General features: G+C 33.1%; 1 protein-coding gene across 1 annotated transcript in view; it reads right to left on the reverse strand.

Annotated features, from left to right (window-relative positions):
- LOC118190894 (synaptotagmin-12-like) overlaps positions 1–16637 on the reverse strand; it is a 506095-nt gene that overhangs the window by 57823 nt on the left and 431635 nt on the right. Inside the window, exon 5 of the mRNA XM_085824139.1 lies at positions 1264–1396. Within this exon, the coding sequence (XP_085680265.1) occupies positions 1264–1396 (133 nt within the window). The remainder of the gene's footprint in view (positions 1–1263; positions 1397–16637) is intronic.

The following is a 16637-nucleotide window of genomic DNA, read 5'->3' on the forward strand; positions in this document are numbered from 1 at the left end:
TTTCGGAGCTGGAAAGATGAAAAATGAGCAATGCCCTCGCCGAGAATTGAACCACGGACCTCTCGAATACGCGCCGAGCATGCTGACCATTACACTACTAAGGCGGGATAAATACCTTATAAAGTGACAGGGATTTCAACTTAAATACTAGTTCTACCTGATTTGCATAAAACGCGATACTGAAAACTGATTCTGGCAGGGAATTGTAGGTGGAAAATAAGATATTAAAGGAAAGCTTACTCAAAAATGAAAATAGCTATTAGGAAATTAAAATAAATTTCTACAGGGTTTATGGGGCGAAAAAGGTTGAGAATCACTGGATATGTAATATACTGTTTTGCTTACATTATTTAATTAGAGTTATAAGGTTGATGGAGTGTAATTTAGTAGTGAACATTCTGCACTCAACCAGATTGAAGGATAACCAGACTAAAGCACTAAACCAGACTTCAAATTTTCTAATTGCCTGGACACTTGCTGCTTAAGCTTTCGTCGATAATGGCTGAATCCATTGATTCAGACATCTCATCAAAGCGAACTTGTGTACCAAATGATGTGAGACATTTAATGCATGCAAGCAGAGGGTAAACTATTCAGATTCAGTTATAGTAACTGGCTACTTTAACTGCCATGGTGGAATTACAAGGTGGATTTTAAGGTGGAATTTATTCCAAGACAAGTACACATAATTAATACGTGCACTAAATTCAATTATTACTTTTATGAATGTGAAGTCTAAGATTTTCATTACTGGATCGGTGTCTCTCCTATTTACTCCTATTCTGATAACATAAAGATAAACTGGTTAATGACTCTAACTGGCATACCGAAAGACCCCGGCTCGAATCCCGGACAAGGCGGCATTTATTTAATTTGTTCGTCCCTTCACAGGGGGCAACGGTGGACCATTTTATTAGGTGCCTTCATAGTAAAGAGGACACCGCTTCCGGTGTCAACGCCTATAAACGGCTAGAGTGCCGTTTCCAAAATAATAAAAAAACACATTATTGTCAATGAATCATTCGTCATACTCATTATTGTCAATGAGTATGACGAATTAAACGCTAACTAAACGCTAACGTTTCATCGGTTTTGAATTCCAGAAATAAAAGTCAGTACTCCACAAAGTAATGACAATGACCTTAAGAATTTCATCTCACGTACATGCAATTCATTTGCATTTAATCTTCGCATTTTTAACACACTGCAGGCAGCCATCCAGTAAGAAAGTAAAAGTTTCAGACAAAACAAATAAAAACTTACCGCCGTCTGCATGATTGTGGACTCGTCTGGCAATAAAGACACACGTATATAACTATCCACTTTTGCTGTCGAAGAGTCGAAAGCCGTCAGACCTCGGGCCTTCAAAACTGTGACGATAAGCTCTTCAGTTTTGCTGGAGAAAAATACAAGATAACAAAGCTTTAAAATCTTCGCACGTATTTAAATTTGTTTACAATCTTCTAAAGAGTTGTTACTCTAAAGCCGAAAATAAAAGAATTTAAAAGTAGACGATGAATATCTACAGTAGAAGATCTTATCATTTGATTTCGGCAATAAAATGCTTTTAACACATAATGTTTTTGCTCATAGTATTTATACTAAAATTTTAACATTTATTATGGAAGTACGTGATCTTATCCTTTTAAGCAAATTTTATGTTCTCATAAATTTCATCATTATAATTTATGTTGCAAAGCTAGAGGATAAGAACTGAATAGAAATGGTACATTTTGCAAATGACTGCATTTTCTTAAATTGATATTTGAAAGATCTTATCATTTACATTTCAAAACAAAGTAATCTAAATGTTTATGAAATCTAAAAGTACATATATATATTTATCTTAAATCAAAAAACGATTGTTAGTTCAAAGGGGCTTTGTTCCTGAAGGACTATTGTTTTCGTTTTGTGTCAAATCACTCTGAATATCCATTTCACTTTTCAAACTGTTGCCGCCAAATACTATCGCCCTGTGTTATATTTCAAGAAATTAAATAATGAAGAATCTGCATAAATGTATGTATGTTTCTCGCATTATGATAAAACAACGGTACCTAGTGCTATCCAGTTTTGAATGACGTAATCCTACTGCGAATAGGGGCATCTGGAAACCCAAATTTGAAATTTAGAATTTGTTTTGTTATCGATTTCCTATTTTGTATAACTTTAACGAATTTTTGATTAACAAACTCAAGGATTTCAAAGCGAGCAATGATAACGTTGTAGAGAAAAAACATTTTTATCTCCAGCACGTGAGACTGTGCATCCGAAATTCTAAAGATATATGTTCATTTTAAAATTATTTTGCGATATTGCTATTGTTATCGTTGTTTTGTTATCGATTTCCTATTTTGTATAACTTTAACGAATTTTTGATTAACAAACTCAAGGATTTCAAAGCGAGCAATGATAACGTTGTAGAGAAAAAACATTTTTATCTCCAGCACGTGAGACTGTGCATCCGAAATTCTAAAGATATATGTTCATTTTAAAATTATTTTGCGATATTGCTATTGCTCTTGAATCAATTTTATGGTTTAAGTGCGAAGAAAATATGAGAAAAATGCCCCTTTGGACGTAATTTAAAATCTGACACCTTTCAGATTTTCTTTTTAATTTTTTTTTTCAAAATTTTTTTATGTCCTCAGTCAAGTTTCAGTGCATATTTTGAATTCTTGAAGTTTACGGGGAAGGAGTGGACCCTTTGTTTTCGGAAAACACCATATAGAATTAAATCAACAGTAAATAAAGTCAATAATTTAATAGGTAAAGGAAGATAGTAATATTGTAATAATCTCAGGTTGAGAAATATCAGTCATAATTACATTAAAACCTAAAAGTTAGACAATGTCTTATTGATTCATTTCTTATATAGCTATTTGATTCATTTCTTATTTCGGAATGATTTTATTTGATGTTCTTTCTTTTCATACTTTTGATTTTCTTTCAGTATCGTCAAACACTATTCTGTAATTAGAAATTTTTCTTCTAATATCTTCTAGAAAAGTATAACATCAAGAGTTCGCCCATTTGAACCAAACGATGCATTTCTTGGTGAAAGCTATTGGAATACAATCAGAAACAATATATTTTATTTTCTAAGTTAAACGTTTGACTTATATATTTTGTGCAATTAAATAAAATTTCCAAAGAATAGAAATTTAATTAAAATCTATCATATTATTTAAAAAACAACATTTTAATTTTTTTAAGGATTTTATTGGAATCAATTTTTATCCTTCACATCGCCTGCTTAAAATGAAAAATTAAGTTACTGAAGAAAATACATGAATTTAATACCTTTTTATTTTCGCAAACGTTTTATTTATTATAAGCGATAATTTTATGTAAATCAAATATAAAACTCATTACGTATTAATAAATAATAATTATTAAAGTGCTTTCAGATATTTGTACACAGTGTCCCAAGTCCATATAATTTCCACTGTTAATAACATACCATTAAGGATTCCGCGAACGGGCTGGCTGCATGGGCGTTTTCGTGGTTTTCCCCATGTGTAACGTGTATACGAGCCAGTTTCCCTTAGAAAATCCTCCACGAAGGCATCCCTCCCCTTAGTCAGATAGCCCTCGAGGTTTTGCCATAATCACACACACACAATTAAAGATTTAGTCAGTTGAGATTTAAAAATATGAGCTTGTAGGCAGTTACATGCACAATCAGCATGCGTAATTCTGCGCAGGTGGGTCTTCTAAAAACTTCAGAAATGGAAGTCTTTAAAAGACGTACACTTCCTGTCATTTACCACTGACTGCTTGAATTACGTCTATTGATTTTAGTGCAAGAATAAATGTATAAGTAGTAAGGATGAATGGTACTTTATTATCTCTTCATAATACAATCGTCGCCTCCTTGGATGACTGGTCTGCCTTTTTACCCATACTTCCTCGCATAGCAATGCTGTTGGAATGCATTCGGTACTAATGTGCCTGTTATATCTTTCAAACTAATTCTGAGTGAGTATTAATTTTGTTAAAGATGTTAGATGAATAATTCTAATTTTTATAGTTTCAGATTATTCTATACTTTTTCGGTACTTGAAATTGGCATTAGTTATCATTTAATGGATGTTGTTTCAATGATTTCAGGAAACGTTTCTCAAACTTTCCATCTTACATGAATTCAGGAATTTGAATTTATAACATTTTTAGATTAGAGTCTTTATGTAAAAATGCACGGTTAGATGTAGACACTGTTAACTTTAATGACCTATGCCTACATTTAATGGTTCTAGAGGAGTTTGGTCTTTTGTGGAGTTTGATATCTGAAACTATTGGTTTCAGATGACTTTTATCTTTTGTGCTCATGAGAGTTGATGCTCAGAACTACATTTTCGGAAATACTGATTATTTTCAGAAGCGGTCGTCTCTTAAGGTTATTAAACATTAAATTAAAAAAAAATTGCTTTTATTTTGCCAAGCAATTCTTTATTACTTAATTTTAAGGTAATAATAACTCTAACTGGAAGAAAAACATGTTGATGTAAAATGTAAAATCAAGCATGAAAGAAACTTGGATTCGTGTAGATTTTGAACCAACTCTATACTTATAAGATTTCTTCTTTTTTCCTTTTCTTTTTTGGGCTTAATTTTAAATGACAATAATTACGTTTTAAGAGTATACTCCATTCATTACTCTCATTATATATTCGCATCTCCATTATAAACGATGATGTTTGTTTCCTAGCTTGCAGAATATTTATCTTAGTACTTTTATATTATGAGAACAGTAAATTAACAACATTCACAGTACTTTAATCAATTTTCAACAAAGAGTTGTTTGAATTAATACAGTTTAAATATTCTTAATGATATTTGAACACATGTAAACAATTTTGATGAAATTACTAGTGAAACTGCAGTATTTTTTGTATAATGTAGCAAATGCTTTAAAGAGACAAAGCTATGAGGAAAAATAAAATTACAGGAGCAAGTCTATTTAAAATTGAGGTAAATGGCTATCTGGCTAAATTGGCGAGATATCGCCAAGGTGGCGATGTTTTCGGCAACTAATTTTTGTCGACTAGTTTGGCGAGAAATCACCAAAAGTTGGCAATCTTGGCGACATTTGGGTCTGGTTCCGGTATAGCTGTAGTTGGTACTGTAATTGATCCCTATATGTAACTGTAATCGTATTCGGCCTTTATATGTAAAATTAACCGTATATGACTTCTAGTAAGTTCAAGAAATGGAAGATACCAGAGATTTCTTGACGGTCAGGGGAAAACTATATAAGTCCGGACAGAGCACTGTTCTCAGATTTTAGCTCAGAGTTGGACTTTGGAGTACTGAGAGTATTACGAGCTTCGCTTTTTAAACGCACATTGCATTGCACTAGTTAAAGTTCTTAGTAGTTTGAAGTGTAACTATTGACTGTACTCTGTGATACTGAGAAGAACTGTACGAGTACTTTTGTGGAAAGTTCCAGAACTGTAAAGTGTTTCTTTTGGTAAAATAAATTCATACGCACGCAAAAATATCTTTTTCTTGCTAACTGAAAAATTTTATGAAGATTAAAAGATTTATTATAATCACTTACCCTTTTCCAAAACATCCCAAGTAGCACGTGACGTAGCAAAGACGTTATTACGACCACTTTGCAACCTCTCGGACCAGTTTGCAACGTCTTTGCTACGTCATGTGCTACTTGGGATAAAGTATATGTATATGGCGGGAGATCTTTACTTTTAATAAAAGTGCTGGCTTAATCTTTAATTTGCTGTAATTTTCAGGCTTCATCTATGAACCTTAGTTCGCTTGTTTGTAATTTTATTGAATATAGCGAGTTACCAAACTGCGAGTGCCATTAACATCAGTTACTAAGAAGACTATACTAGTTCTATATTCTTAATAGGAGTTTCTGCTTCAATATAATCGCTTGACAAGTTTACTGTTTTTATTCCTTTTCAGTGATTCTTGTGTAAATGCACGTATTCATTTACAGATGCATCGTATCTGTAACAGAATCTGGACATCTGTATATTTGTATTAGGATTGTCCGCATCAACAGATTTATTTAAACCAATAAATACATTTTAATAATCATCGAAAATATACATGTACTCATTTATAACATTTGTAACGAAATTCTTGTTTGAATAACTGTGTAAACGATTCCTGTATCAACATTTGAACTATATTTATTTGAGCTAGTTAATAATGATTTCAATAATGATTGTATATATAAATGTTATTATCTAACTCTATATCAGAATTCGGTAGTCGTATATTTGCAGTATTGGTATATATGCTCGCATCAACATATTTAAATGTATTCACATGTTTTATATGCAAATTAATAGTGTATGTGATAGAAATTAGGCAACCTGAAAAATTCCTTACTTGAATGATTGATCGGTTTGCACACAATGCTTCATAGATAACACATTGTTCCCATTTCCCCTTCTAAAATGTTATTCCATTTATAGTTTACCTTCCAATTTTTTAAAATTCCCTCACTCACTTTCCTTCCCAAAAGCAGACTTTGAGGAGTTTGATCTAAGGCACTAAGGAATATTTATAATCGTCGACGGGACTTAAACAGGCCGACAAGCATCTTTTTTAAGGCGACCGGCTGTCCCGCCGGCGGCGGGGAAAAGAAAAAAATATGAGCACTCAAATTTACATAATCTTCCATATATCCAGTTTAATATTGTTTTAAAATTACAGGATATATCAATTAAACTGAGGTCACTCGTTATTTGTTCCTGTTTTCAGAAAGTGATACGAGTCTGAAAATGTCAGAAAATAATTGTAATTACTGAAATAAACTCTTGCTTATTTGTGTATAATTTTAAGTAGATCTTGTGACACTTATGCTTCGTTATGATAAGAAAATACGATGCTGACAATGTTTCAATTTCCTTTTACTTAAGAAGAACATCTTGTCTTGTCCAATGTAAAAAAAGAAAAACAAATATACAGTAAAAGATTAAGTTAGATTATTTGAATTTAGCAAAGCATATAATACGTTTTAAAGGAAACGGATCGTATTCACGCCACTCACGAGAAAAAAACCATAAAAAATATCCATGCAGCCATCCCGTTCGAGTGGATCGAATTACCAACATTTCGCGGTCGTAACCACTCGGCCACTGTAAACAGTAAGGAACTAACTTGATAAATCCTCATATAGTAAAAATTTAAGCAATGTTACGAAACCACAAATTTTGCATTATTTTGCAATAAAAATTGTTACAATATTATTGTAATATTATTCTAATATGAAATTCTTTACCGTCCTTGAAACATATAACCTAATTTAGAATTTTTAGTTTTTCTTCAACACTTTAAACAGGACTGATTCCATGTGGCATAAGGTAAGAGAAATAAAAGCGAAATGATTCAGAACTGTAGTATGCCAAGAGCTCCATGCGAATAACGACGAAACAGATTTGAACAATATGCTTCATTTTATTTTGTGTGTCAAACGTATAGCTATGTTTTCCTTTCTTCAGCACTTTCTTTCATTTAAAAAATTTATTGTTCAGTTTCTGTACCTGCTTGAACGAAAGAATACGAAATACTAAAGCTGTTATTTGAGGAAAGTACCGAGGAAATAATCATTGGTGATGATACTAGCGATGATAGAGGGGAAAACATGAATATGACTCTTTTTCAGGGCAAAAGATAAGCTTTGGTTATCAAGATACTGATGTCTCAAATTATGACATGAATATGACTCTTTTTCAGGGCAAAAGATAAGCTTTGGTTATCAAGATACTGATGTCTCAAATTATGACGAACAGAGAAGATGCCACAGAATAGAAAGCAAAAGCATAACCATTATATGCGAAGAATGCCAGCAATTTAAGTGTATTTCCCCTCAAAAATGTTTACGAATATTGCTCGATCATATTACGGCAAATTTTCTTTAAAAGCAGAATTTTCTCCATGTATGTTTTACGATCTCATATTTCTCACGTTACTTTGTCGGTGTCCATATTCTAAAACTATCTCTTCAGCTATAAAATTATTCGGAAGATGAAAATACAGCGGCCTTTGAACCGCAAGTTTTTATCATTTGTACAGCGGCGAGTGACATATTTACTTCTTTAACATTAAGATTTCGTTTAATGTGTTACATTACTTTATGAGGTTTATTTAATTTGGTTAATCAGTTACCTTATGTTTAGAATCTTCACTGTCACTTCTCGCTTTCCGTTTTCCTGCCAAATTGCAAATTAGTTTATGTGTATATAAATAAGAGTTTTAGATTTTTAAATCAGAGCGTCTTCTGCCGCTTTGAGGCCATGTAGCCAGGTTACTAGTTTTGTTGCTCTAGCTAAGATTCATGTTTTCGGCGTTGCATTACTTCTTGCCGATAGTTAAATTCACGCCGGTGAAGTCCGAGCCAAATTTCTCTGTGTAACCTTTCGCAATTTAAACTTGCCGGTGGATTTGTAAGCACCAGGCATGCCTTCTGTTCACCTATGTTGGAGTTGAAAATAAAACAGTCTTTTATCCCCTTCTCAAGTTTCTATACTTAATTTTAGACTTTAGCGATAAGTTGCTTTACGTCTATCAAAGTTTTGGTCAAAATTTACTGAAGCAGAAGAATTTAGACATTATAACTTCAGTTAATAAATCCTATGAATGTGATAAATTTCCCGCTGGATAAACAGAAACTGCAAAATATAGTTTCTCAGTTACATAAAATTAAAAAGTCTTACAATTAACAAAAAAAGGCTATTTTGTGTCCTTATCTTAGGTATTAATTTATTGATGCTGTGATGGCGAAAAACATTTTGTAATGAAGCTTTCTCAGTTGCGTAAGGTTTTACGCTAATATTCTGAAATTTTAACATATTTTCTTTTCTTTTTTCTAGCGTAATTCCGATAAAGAAATGACTTGGTGAAGTTCGTAAAGCGTCTTCCATCGTAGAGCCGGAATTTCTGAAATTTATTACTTCCATGAAATTTTTCCACTTTCATTAACGATTTTTTAATTTCATTTTTTTAATTCTAATTTGTTTTCCTGTTTGGTTTCCAGTTTCGTTTATGCTTTTTTCCTTTCCTTAGTAATAGCATTAGCTGTATGTTTTTGTTTTTATAAAGGATAGTAATTAAATATATCCTGGGGAGAAAGGCGAGAAATATTGAAAAATCTATTTTTTTTACCTATATACCATAGTTATTAGAAAATAAGTCCTCTTCAGATATAAGACCTTTCTTCGCATTTTAGGCATCGCCTTAATCGGTAGAGGGTTTGGCGCTGCTGGGTGTCATATTGTTGTGCCTGCGCTCGAATCACAGAGAATGCTTGGATGTTTATTAGTGTATAATATCTCTGCGGCATGAAAGAACTCATAGTAATGCCAGACTGAAAGTCTCCTCAAAATTTGACGTTAGGAAAAGAGACATGAGATATTTTTGAATCCGTTACCGGGCATTATTCTTCATTAAAATTAGGATCAGATTTCACTGCTGTCGAGGGCATTAAAACATTCGCCCTTGTGGTGCATCTTGGGCAACGTCCTCGGTGTTAAGGCTGGTTAAAAATGATAGTTGCGTAATAGCCGTTCTCAACGAAAGCATTATTTTTCAAGTGCTTGCCATTTGAAGCAACAGCAACATATTTCAGGATAAATTTCAATATCTAAAAGTGTAGGTGAACATTTAATGAGAGCAAGATTCTAATTAGAATTCATTTGTTTCTGGTTAGAATGAAAAACAAGATACATAAGTAAATTTAGTCTTTTATAACGATACAGAAAGAAAAGAAATTAGGAAAATTAGTGGTACCTCACAACCTAATTGTTTTCAGGTGTACCAGTATAGGGAATGCATGAATTGAAATGGCTCAACTAGGCAGGGTTATTATAATTAGAGGTAGTTTATGCAATTTACGTATACGATAATTCAGTGGTGGTTCAGTTAGTATGAGAAATTCAACACTTACTATCCTATTTCCCAGAGGAAATCCTTCCCAAGCTTCACTGGACACAGTAGGCAATGAAGCAGCCGACCAACTGGCAAGAGATAGTGCAAATGGACAACTTGCCCCAGCCATCTCTCTGCCAATTCCATTATCACATCCAAAATCAAAACAGACTGGAATGGGACCTTATGTCTCTGTGGAAAACTAACTGAGACAAGAGCTAACAGGTAGGAGGACATTTAACTTCCTCCCAGTCTTTCAAGGGAATTAACCAGTACAGGCAGAGCAATGACATTTCCTGACGGCCATGGTCCTTTTGCAATCTATATGTTTGGCTTCGGACTGCACAACATAGATTCATACATATACGGCTCAACAGGTACCATCGATCACAGTATAATCGAGTGCGAAATCACCAAATACCTACATTTCTGGCCGTATACAGCTGAAAATGCCAAGGTATGGCTGAAACAACTTCAAAAGCGTAAGCTAATACGAAACAAACTACAACATCTCATAGACTACCTGGCAATAAAACTGCGAAAATCTAAAAGCAATCTAAAAAAATAAAAAAAATAAAATAATCATTCAGCAAAGTCTTGACAGGGTCTCTTTAATAATCACAGGTCACAAACACCCATATTCCGAAATAACTTTATAAATTCCGCTACAAATTTTAATATTCAACAAATATTTTGGTTAGGCCTAGCGATTATAGAATGTTCCACCAATTGAGTACATATAACAGCAACTCAGCTGGTGGTAAGTAAGTAAGTAATAAGTGCCATTATTCTAGTATATAGTTGATAATTAAACACCTTCCTCTTTTTTGAAATTGTATCTATTAAAATATACGATTATAATTTTATACTGAATTTCAAAAATATAGCCTCCCCCCCCGAAAAAAAAAGAAAGGATTTGAGGATTAATACGGTAGTATCTTTTCCGGAATACCTTTATTTCTTACTGTTTATCAGCTATTAAAGAAAGACACTCAGCTTGACTCACGAAACTGTCTGTCTTCTTATCTCAGTGATTAGGCCAAAAACATTAATGCGTACTCGTTTCTGTTAACTGAAAGAAGCCAAAACAGGTTTCTACTTTCACGGGGGAAAAGGGAAAGGAAATCTTAAAAGTTATATTAAATATTTGGTTTGCTACAACGATTACAGAAGCATGTGATTTTAATTTTGAAGAGGCACATAAGTTGCAACAGGTTTGCAACATAATATGAGGGATTTCAGGAAGCTGTGCCATAAAAAATGTACGAAATCTAAGCAGTTGGAGTTACACTACTAAATTTCGAGCTTTTAGGATCAATCACAGCACAAAGTAAACTTAGTCTTCAACTTCGAGATGTTAGGCGGATATAGGAATTATTTTAGTTATCACCAGTCTGCTTTATTTATTTTTGTATTTTAGTTATCACCAGTCTTTGGTAGATATAAATAACAATGATATTCTAATATAATAAATATATAATGATACGCTTCTTTCTTCTCTTTCTCTGTTTTTTGAACACTTTCAACAATCCCGATTATTCCAGCACTCGATATACTATTACCATCATTATCTGTCTGCCTCACAATATCTGCGTTGTCTTACGAATCCACAGGTCTGAAAGGACTATCAATCATGTCCATGTTTCAAATAATTTTATACTGGTTTTAACACTGAACGAAAAGCGCATGCCATTGTCTTTCTTCTACAAAAATTTCTAGATATCCAGATTATATATCCAGATCATTATGTAGTGGAATGTCCCTCAACGAAACAATACCCTATTAAATTTTCTGCAGCTAATGTCATTCCTTTCAAAAGATTCCTTAAGTAAAGGCATCTTGTTCTTAAAGTCTGTAAAATGAGAAATCTGCTTGCTGAATTGGGAAAAGATATTTGCCATCTCGGTTAAAAATATGAATGCAATACTAGCATATTTAATTGTCCTCTAAAATCTTATTATTTTATTTATAAGTTCACATACAGCAAGTTTATTTTACGAACATAAAGTATAAAGACTTAATAAGACATTATGATTATTTGTATGATCTGTTTTATGAGTGTTTCATCGATTTTTATGGACTCCATGAACTGTGAACTTTATGAACTTTATTTGTAATGCAATTACATTTAATTTTTAGATTTTTAATTCCTTTTTCAAATTTTTTAATTTCTTTTTTTTTTTATGTTTCAAAGTTTATACTTTTAAATTATGTAGTGTAATATATTACAAATGTAATTGATTTGGTTATTATTATTTAAAGCAAAAATAAATCTAGTTAATGATGAATGTGGGACAATACCTGCCATTGGTAAAGACTAGGTGTCCCCATTGTCAACTAAACTGAACTGGTCGGTGATTATTACTTTAAGCCCAACTCTGCCAGTCATTTTGATGATTTTCAATATTCTTCATGTGTTAAGAAAAATTTGCATTACATCTGCTTTTTTCCATTGAACTATTTATAGCTGTTTATGTTGCTGTATAAGTTAATTATTTAAATTTAAATTCAAGTCTCATTGTTGCCTTTTCATCTCATCGGACACCAAACTACACTTCTTCCAAACTGCTAGCGAAATGCGTCAGTTGATATAGTAAGACACACGCCACAGGCATGCTTAAATTCTTTCGATATCGCAGATCAAAAGCTTTTAATCATGGAAGATTTGAGTATCACGAACTCCGGAATGTTTATATTGAACAATGATTTTAAGTAACAAAAATCAGTTGCTTCAAAATTGATCGATTCTCACAAGATAAATATTACACTTGTAGACTCATTAGGTTATTTGGAAGCAGGAGACGTGAAAAATGTGTAATATCATCGCCGGGACTCGAACCTAAACGTCTCGAATACACGCCGAGTGTGCTACCGTTACAGCACGAAGGCATGCAGAAAGGAGGGAGAAAATACTTTATATACTCCTCCTTTTAAAGGGCGACTGGGATCAGAGGATCGAATCACCAAATCCTGGTAGAAAAGAATCATCATCATGTACCACCTTTTAGTTTGGGCGCCACTGTAGAAGTATTAGGTGTTTTTGATACGGGAGAAGTGAAAGGTGAGCAAAGTCCTCTGCCCTCACCGGGACTCGAACCTGGACCTCTCGAATACGCACCAAGAGTGCTACACCACGAAGGCACGCAGAAAGGAGGAAGAAAATACTTATACACTCCTAACACTTGTATCATCAAGTGTATCTGATTAAAAAATATTTTAATTATAACTTTTTGACACCCCAGCTGATTAATTATTGTTTTAAAAATTACTTAAATTTTTTGCAGTGAAAATGTTGCCAATTTTTTTTCTATTTGCTATGTCTGAAAATTAAATAACTTAGGTTTTATTGAATAGCTACACGTGTGGGGCGTGGAAAATACAAATATTTTATTTCCGTTAATGGAAACCAAATGCTTTCAAATGGCCGAATTTTGTTATTTTGTTTGAAACTGAAAAATACAAAAATTGCAAATATTCAACAACATAGCCTCTATGTTTGCCAAATTTATGGGTAAGCTTGACTCTCAGAAAATGCCTGAGAGAAAATTTCCTTCTTAGTATCTCAGAAGATAATGACATTATATTTCCTAAAATGATTACGTTATCCGACGAACTGGCCTACAATTGCTAACTGCTCTTCTTATGTCTTGATCGCGGTTTCAAGATCCTCAACATATACGACTACGGTGCTTCAATCCAAACCCTGCCAATGTAAACTTGAGCAGGCTGTCAAGTGTCATAAGAATTCGCTCAAACGCATGACTGAAGAGGATCCTGATAGAAAACATGCGAGGGATTACATTCCAAAATTTAAAAGATAAAAAACTGGATCAAAGCCGATATGGACACACTAAAAGGTAGGTGGGAAATTGTTTTGGCTGGAGTTGATCTCCCAGAAACTTATGTATTTCGTAAACTAACCCAACCCATTACTGTTATTCCCAACCAAACAGACTAGGCGACCATCCTGGAAAAGGCTATTCTCAAGGATACACTCGATACAGAAGTCGAAATTAATCAATCTGATGCTCCTAATTTGGATGAATTTACCTCCCCTAAGAGAACTGCTTAAAGACCTAAACCAGACACCCCCTGAAATATTTATTAGCAATAAATTCGATATTTTAGATGTTGAAAACTCTAATGAAGTTCGAGATAACAATAAAGGATATTTACGTATTATCGTCACCATTTTACTAGAAGTCGCCAAATTTTGGGAATATGTTAAACTGTAACAACCATGCACATAAGCATTTTCCAAGCAACCAATGCATCATAACGGTTTTTCAGTTAAGCAACGTTGTCATTTTCGTATGCGTTTCTTTTGTTGTATTCCAAGTTCTAACACTTTTATAGGCAAATCGTAATATTTTTTTTTACTTCAAATCAATATTAAAATATCGCTTGTGAAATCTGCCAATAGTGGAGGAAATTGGGTTGAAATTTCCACAAAAATGCAGTATTTTATTGCAAAATTGCTAAAGGGAACAAAGATGAGATGCATTTGGTAAATAATTGGTGCACAGTGCCGAGTTTCAGCAATGCTCTGTACTCTAATGTGTTTTAAAGCGAAGAAAGAAGAACAGCACTAAAAACTTAGAGAAAGATTTCGGAAAAAAATGTATTATATTTTTATTTAAAAATTTAAATTTATATTTTAAAATTTTAAACTGTGTTTTTCTTTGATATGCTGATAATATTTGCCTACTTACCATAAATATCGAGAGTGGAAAAAAGTTGCGAAAATTGCCAACTTGCATCCGATAAGTACGAGTAATTTTTACTTTTTAAACTTTTTTACCTTGGTCAGATTGAGCCAAGGTTGTTGCGTTAATACGTAAGCAATCAATAAAAATACTGGTTATATTAGCCCTAATGGCAGTAACCCTAACAATACACTACACATCTTAGTCGAGACCAAGACTGAACATCATAATATCTTCTGTAATTAGACAATAACAACTTAGCCATTCATAGGAAAATATCATGCAAGTGCTCTCAGGGGGATTACTGAAAAAATGAATGACTTTAACGTCAACATTTATTGACTCAGATAGCAACTTTATACAACACGATCAAGCGTACTCCCAAAAGGATGCCCAACTGAGAAAATTACTACTGAACTCATTTCATTAAATTTCAAAGTTTTAAAAATTTCGCAGCTCACATTTCAAAAACAAAATCCCACTTCTCATCTTTCATGTTCAGCTAATGACCACTCAAAATATAGTGAAGTTTATGCTAATTACTACTCTGTTAGTTTTGTTATTTAAGTAGAAAAATATTAAGTTAAAAATTTCGCACTATATTATTAGAATTGCCAAAAAAATCGGCCAGTCCTGTGTAAGCTTCAACTCTGCTATGTTAGGTATGCGAAAGCATATCCCGGCACTTGTCTTCTGCAACAGCCTTGTCGAGAATGTTGATTTGGCTATTTCAGCACTGGCGAGAAACAAACGATTACCGCATGTGCATTGTTAATGTAGTGACTTTTTGTTGTAAATATTCATTATACTCACACTTCCGAACGGTGTCATAAATTTGAAAATATTTAATTTATTATAATATACAATTTTGTTAACAATTTGTTAAAGAAATACCATACTTATTGGAAAATTTATTTTTAAAAAACTCTTTCTGGTGGTTACGGTTCAGCAATTGCTGCTACTTATGGCTCTAAAACAATATCGCAGCCGACTTGGTACCTGAAATGAACTGTGCTAAGTAAGATTCCAGGTGATGGGGACTTATAGCTCTGTGCTTTTTATTCCGCCATTTCATTAATCCCTGCAGTGCCGTAAGAAAGGATATTTGTGATCCAACCAATTCTCAGTACGAAAATTTTTCTTCTTTTTATGGCTGCTACTACTGCGTCGCAGAATGGTTTCTTTTCCAGTATATAATTGCATATAATGCCCACTTTCACAAATACTTTCTGTTGGTAAAATATCGTTTTCTTATAATTCCTTTCAGTTGATGTAATATTGAAAATAGTAAGCAGGATAAATATTCGCAGTGAAAACCAGCTGTAATTTAAAATTGAAAGTTTTATCCCCCGAAGAAACATGAACTACAAGCACTAACGAAAAATCGTTATATAATAAAAGCAACATTTGAAGAAACGAATATGACCAGATCGGTAACCGTAAACGTTTGTTTCTCGCTAATACAGAAACGTTTCAAAACCAGTATTTTCGCCAAGACCGCTGCAGAAGTCAAGTATCCACATCGCTCTATGAATTGTGAACTTAAACTCACAGACAAACCATCTGCTGTAGCTGTATAGGAAATCATGCAAGTTCCTATCCGGGCAATCCATATTATAAAAATTACTCTACATTTACATGTAGCTCCAATGTCCGGCCCGATGAAAGTTATGTTTTTGCTGTTAAAACTATACATTACGAAAGTAAACCTAAGAACGATATTGATTTCACCCATAAGGAATCAGCAGATAAAGAAGCCACCCGAAACTTTACTTCGACGAAAAAACATCTTAATAATTTGAATACCATCTTTAATCTTTTTACTGTAATCAAACGTACCCAAAAAATTTTCTCCGACCATAATATTTCCAAATTCCTAAGCTGATTAACCAGGAATTAACCAAAAATTAAGAATATTAATAAAAATTTAGAAAAAATTAGTTATGATTTAGAATCTGTGTGAATAGGCCTGTATTTAATTAATTTTCACACTGACTCTACTAAAACTATTCTACCAGCCAGAAG

This window comes from Stegodyphus dumicola, chromosome 9, assembly GCF_044657685.1.
Source record: "Stegodyphus dumicola isolate Sdum_Otavi_A_Nest chromosome 9, ASM4465768v1".
Classification (NCBI taxonomy): Eukaryota; Metazoa; Arthropoda; class Arachnida; order Araneae; family Eresidae; genus Stegodyphus; species Stegodyphus dumicola.